General features: G+C 41.3%; 1 protein-coding gene across 2 annotated transcripts in view; it reads right to left on the bottom strand.

Moving 5' to 3' along the window:
- PRPF40B (pre-mRNA processing factor 40B) overlaps positions 1-6,000 on the bottom strand; it is a 55,230-nt gene continuing 49,230 nt past the window's right edge. The window contains exon 27 of one of the 2 annotated variants that reach the window (XM_075265516.1): positions 1-1,529. In XM_075265516.1, the coding sequence (XP_075121617.1) occupies positions 1,437-1,529 (93 nt within the window). In that variant the 3' untranslated portion in view covers positions 1-1,436. The remainder of the gene's footprint in view (positions 1,530-6,000) is intronic. The other variant, XM_075265518.1, reaches the window with a different exon arrangement.

Raw genomic sequence — 6,000 nt, 5'->3', positions numbered from 1 at the left:
AGGATTTCTTTCTTTTTTAATAAACAATTTCCACTATACAACATATTGACAGCCTGAACCTCATGGGGACTGTACAGTGACAATGACTAGTTGTGTAAAAGCCGCACACTTGCTGATGTTTTGCAGAACAGGTTTAGTTTGGTTGGAATTAGAGAGATTTTTCCTCCAGATACAGTGTTACCTGTCCGTATGGGCTGTGTCTGGTATTGCCGTTCATCCCCAAAGCAGATTTTTTGGTATGTTACATACTAAGGGTGAATATAAAAAAATAATTTTTATTTTTTGGGGCACACATGGTGCTTTACTGTTTAATTTTTTTTTAAGTTTTATCTTAAAAAAAAAATAGGGGTAAACATCCAAAGTGCCGGCTTGTTTCATTTTGTAATGTTACATGAATAGGTTAACCAGACAGATTTATGTCCTAAAATAATCTCCGGCCTCTACCTTGTATTATACCAGATATGTGCACTTTCCCCCACTTACCTCATCTCTATAACACCTGAATACAAACACCACACAACTACTGCCTTTAGGCGGTGATCTGTAAACTGGCGCAATGCACCGATGTACATCCATCTTTATAGTAGGTGTAAGAGCAGGAGAGTGGCTGTGGAGATAGAAACTAGCCATAGGTAGTTTGGATTTGATATAAGTGGATTCTGTGATAAAGACATTATGTGCATCAACATTATATATAACAGTCCCTGACAAAAAAATTTTCCGTAATTTTCATCTTTTACAATTTATTTTTGTTAAATTTTATGCTTTGTCCCCACCCAGTGTTTGTAGTAAGCTGTTATAATGTGTCCTCCCCAGATTATTGTTAAATCATTACTGTCCATGATCTATATAGAGGAGATTGCTCCTCTCCTCCATTAGACTACTGGTAGACCATAAAATCATCAAGATATCGCTGATTTGCAAGGCAACCTCCTGACTTTGAGCACTGTGTTCAGCTTACTTTGTGACTGATCATATCAGCTCCCTGTCACTTCAGGTGATCTCTATAATGGTGAAGCAGTGGCCACTGTATATGCTGCGGTGATGTAAACAGCCAGATTGGTGATGTCAAAAGTTTAAACTGAATAGGACTAATCTGCAATACCAAACACAGCCACACAGACAAGCGTGGCACTGTTTCTGTAAGAGCTGCCATGTTTTTCTAATCCTGGAAAACCCCATTGCACATTGGGAATTATGTCTAAAACCTAGTACAAATGATGAACAGTGATGCAACCAATCAAACTTCTGATGTCACAAATTAAATAAAAACCTCTTTGATTGGTGGCCAAGGGCAAGCGCACTGTTTATAGTCTGAACTATCTTTTATACAAGACCTCCAAATAGTGCACACTTATATAGGACCAAACCTGTCAGCTCCAATAGGTGAAATGTAAGACCACAACAGCACTCCAATGTGAGACAGCCAAATCTATCTACTGATCATCATCCAGCTGCTGGAGTAAACACCGTCGCCTCTTCTCCAGTTCTCCTTCACTGAGCTCGCTCTCTGATGTGTCCCAGCCTGTCTGAAACATAGACAGCAATGAAAAACAGAAAGATGGGCGACATTAAAAAACCGGACACATGGCTGGAATGCAGACACACAAAGCAAAAGGGACAAGAAAGTAGAATATATGAGCCACTGTACAAGGCTGTATAAGCAAATGACACATATGTTCACCATATCGTCTACTATCCCTTCACTACATTCCAAATCCCTGACCCCCCCTGTCCATCTGATCACACAAGTCACTGTTCCTGCTCCTCTAGTGTCCAAAATTTTAACTTTAAAACTACTTTAAAGACCAAAATCCTTGGGGACTTTAATAGCCAAACATGCCAAAATAATGGAGACACGAAGCCTTCAGTCACAGAATATTGATGTAAATACATAGGTCTTGACTTACATTCTATGTGTCTGATCCAACAGTTTCTAAATGTCATATACTGTGCCATTGCCATATTTCTGGGATTACTTACATGTGACAACACTACATTATTGCTAAAACCAATCCATCTCCGGACCTTTGTCCAAAACTACCATAGACCCTTGCTTCCCTTCTGGCAGAACATCTACAGTAGATAGACAGCACAATGGAGAGCACAAATGTTCACCTTCAGTCCTCTGCAACTAACCCATGGCTGACCATTTCTATTGGACTACCATTTCAGAGCTTTAATACCTCGGGATATGTCTATTATGCCCCATACGCAAAGACATGTTCTTTGAACAGTTACCATAGCATTGTATGGAAGGGCTCGTTTCATGGCTACGCCAACATGGAGGTTGGTTTGTTGCTCTTCTGCTACTTTCTTTTTTGCAGATATTACCACTAATGGACAAACTGTGGCACTTATAAATAGCCTTATATGTACCGTATTTTACGGACTATAAGGCGCACTGGACTATAAGGCGCATTGCCCATGAGCGCCTTATAGTCCGTCTCGGTTCATATATAAGGCGCACCGGACTATAAGGCGCAGTCCGGTGCGCATTATATGTTATTGAAAGGGGCGGCAAGCAGACTTTGCCAGCGGCCGCTTAACCCCCCGCGTGCCAGCCGCTTCTATTGGAAGCGCTCGGCAGGCGAGGAGTTAAGGGGCTCTATCAGCAAAATCATGCTGATAGAGCCCAACCGTAAAAGTTATATTAACCCCTTAGCGACCTTTGACGTACTATTACTTCATGGGAGCTTGGTACTTAGCGACCCATGAGGTAATAGTACGTCATGGTTATAAATAGTCTCCGCGTCTCAAGAGACGCTAACTGTAAGAAGGTTGCTGCTGTCCATGACAGCAGACAACCTTCTCCACGTGAATCGGGAGGTTTAACCCCCTCCCTGCCACTTAGATTGCTGAAAATGACCGATCTATTCAGATCGGTAAATTTCAGCTTTCCGGCAGCTTTCCGGCACAGATCATTGGATCTGCGCCGGCAGATGTCAGTAAAAGTGACAGGGATTGGAGGTATACATACCACCAATCCCTGTCGAGTGTTTGGGGGCCAACCCTCCAGATGTTGCAATTGGTTGATCGGCACGTGTCACGGCCGATCAACCAATTGCAGGCTTGCAGGACAGTGTTAACCGGGGGTCACTTTGCTTCCCATGTCAGTTCCCCTGGGACTTGCGAGCAGAGTAGACCACCGTGCTGCCCTGTGAGCCTTCTGTGCGTTACCGCTGCTGCTGCGTGTCTTCAGTGACATATTTGATCTGATCAGAGCTCCGTCGCTGCTGCTGCCAGCCACCCTCTCCTGTCATTCCTAAAAATCTCCCCCCAGCCACTCCACCAGCCACTCCACCCTCCCATCCCCATTCCCATCCCCATTCCCATCCCCTTCCCATCCCCCCTCTCCACCAACCTCTGATCTCACGTCTGGCTGCATCAGCTCCTAAAAAGTTCTGCAATCTGCACCTAGCCAGTGGGTGCAGAACAGAGCCTCCCTCCCCCTTCTTCCTGACTGCTGGTAAAATTAACACTTTACCAGCAGAACTTTTTTTGGAAAGCCCTTCTTGGAGTTTTTTTTTTTAGTTAGTTTCTGCAATAAAGATATAGTGTGTGTGTATATATATATATATATATATATATATATATATATATATACACACACTTCTATCTGTATTATTGCAGTTCAATTTTAGCTAGGAGAAGAATTTTTTTCTAAACTCAGTTTTTTTCTAAAGCGCAGTGATCAGTAACAAATAAACGTTACTGATCACATCTGTACTGTTTTGCGCACTTTTTTTCTAGTTAGATTTAGTAATAAAATATATATAGACTGCTCCGTCTATTTTATATTTTATTAGTTCAATTTTAGTTAGAAGAAAAGAATCTTTTTTTTTTCCGTTGTGCTAAACTCAACGCAGTGATCAGTAACAAATAAACGTTACTGATCACATCTGTACTGTTTTGCGCACTTTTTTTCTAGTTAGACTTAGTAATAAAATATATATAGACTGCTCCGTCTATTTTATATTTTATTAGTTCAATTTTAGTTAGAAGAAAAGAATCTTTTTTTTTTCCGTTGTGCTAAACTCAACGCAGTGATCAGTAACAAATAAACGTTACTGATCACATCTGTACTGTTTTGCGCACTTTTTTTCTAGTTAGACTTAGTAATAAAATATATATAGACTGCTCCGTCTATTTTATATTTTATTAGTTCAATTTTAGTTAGAAGAAAAGAATCTTTTTTTTTTCCGTTGTGCTAAACTCAACGCAGTGATCAGTAACAAATAAACGTTACTGATCACATCTGTACTGTTTTGCGCACTTTTTTTCTAGTTAGACTTAGTAATAAAATATATATAGACTGCTCCGTCTATTTTATATTTTATTAGTTCAATTTTAGTTAGAAGAAAAGAATCTTTTTTTTTCCATTGTGCTAAACTCAACGCAGTGATCAGTAACAAATAAACGTTACTGATCACATCTGTACTTTTTGCGCACTTTTTTCTAGTTAATTCAATTTTAGTTAGAAGAAAAGAATCTTTTTTTTTTTCCTTTGTGCTACTCAGCGCAGTGATCAGTAACAAATAAACGTTAGTGATCACATCTGTACTTTTTTTGCAGGTTTTTTTTTTTTTTTTTACATCAAATACACGTGTTAAAGCACAACACACACCCCACACTTTGAATTTTCAATAAAATTTCAAGAAATAAAGTTTTATATACTCAAGTAAAACACCACACACACACAAAAATGTCCCAACAGTCCCAATCATCCCAAAGAAGGTTTTCAGTAGAAGAGGCGTACGCCATACTGGCCTCTGACACTGATACCGCCAGCGAGGGAGAAGAGGAAAATGCCCCATTCCTTTATTTTTCCTCTTCTTCCTCCTCCTCCTCCTCATCTTATTCTGCATATGGGCATAGTGAAAAAACCTAAAATTCGTCAGTATTGGAGTACAGATGTCTTGCACAACACTCCAATCTATCGAATGGCTATGACCAGGAAGCGGTTTGAAAGTATCCTAAAGTTCCTTCATTACAATGATAATTCCCAGTGCCCGCCCCAAGATGCCCCAAATTTTGACCGCTTATACAAAGTTAGGCCAGTTATTGAACACTTTAGTACCAAATTTGCAGAGTCCTACATCCCTGATCAGAACATTGCAATTGATGAGTCTCTGATCAGTTTCAAAGGGAGGCTAAAATTCCGCCAATACTTGCCCAGTAAGCGGGCACGGTATGGCATTAAAATGTATAAGCTATGTGAGAGCAGTTCAGGATACACTTATAAATTTAGGGTGTATGAAGGAAGGGACACAAGGATTGAGCCCCCAGACTGCCCCCCAATCCTAGGAGTTAGTGGGAAAATAGTGTGGGATTTGCTGCACCCACTGCTGGACAAGGGTTATCACCTTTATGTGGATAACTTTTACACCAGCATCCCACTCTTTAGGTCCCTGAGTTCCAGAGGAACTGCAGCTTGTGGGACTGTGCGCAGAAATCAAAGAGGCCTCCCTAGGGCACATATTGCGCAGCCCCTCAGAAAGGGTGAGAGTAGTGCCGTCTGCAATGAAAATATGCTGCTGGTCAAGTATAAGGACAAGAGGGATGTTTTTGTACTGACCACAATTCATGGCAGCGGCAGCACCTCTGTCCCTGTGCGTGGCACCAGTACCACTGTCTCCAAGCCAGACTGCATCCTGGCATACAATAGGTACATGGGAGGGGTTGATCTATCTGATCAAGTCCTAAAGCCCTACAGTGCCATGCGAAAAACAAGAGTGTGGTACAAAAAGCTGGTCGTGCACATGGTTCAGATGGCATTGTATAACTCTTACGTGCTATCACGATGTGCAGGCCACACAGGAACTTTCCTTGAGTTTCAGGAGACAATTATCAAGACCCTGATATTTGGGGACCTAGAAATGCCAGGCCCCAGTACTTCTGAAACTCAAGGTTCCCGTATAGTACCAGGGCAACATTTTCCCGGCGAAGTCCCCCAAACTGCTAAAAAAGGGAAAAACCAAAAAAGATGCAGAGTGTGTT

This window comes from Leptodactylus fuscus, chromosome 2 (assembly GCF_031893055.1).
Source record: "Leptodactylus fuscus isolate aLepFus1 chromosome 2, aLepFus1.hap2, whole genome shotgun sequence".
Taxonomy (NCBI): Eukaryota; Metazoa; Chordata; class Amphibia; order Anura; family Leptodactylidae; genus Leptodactylus; species Leptodactylus fuscus.
The sequence above is the reverse complement of the archived record's forward strand: the minus strand, read 5'-3'. Positions and strand labels throughout refer to the sequence as shown.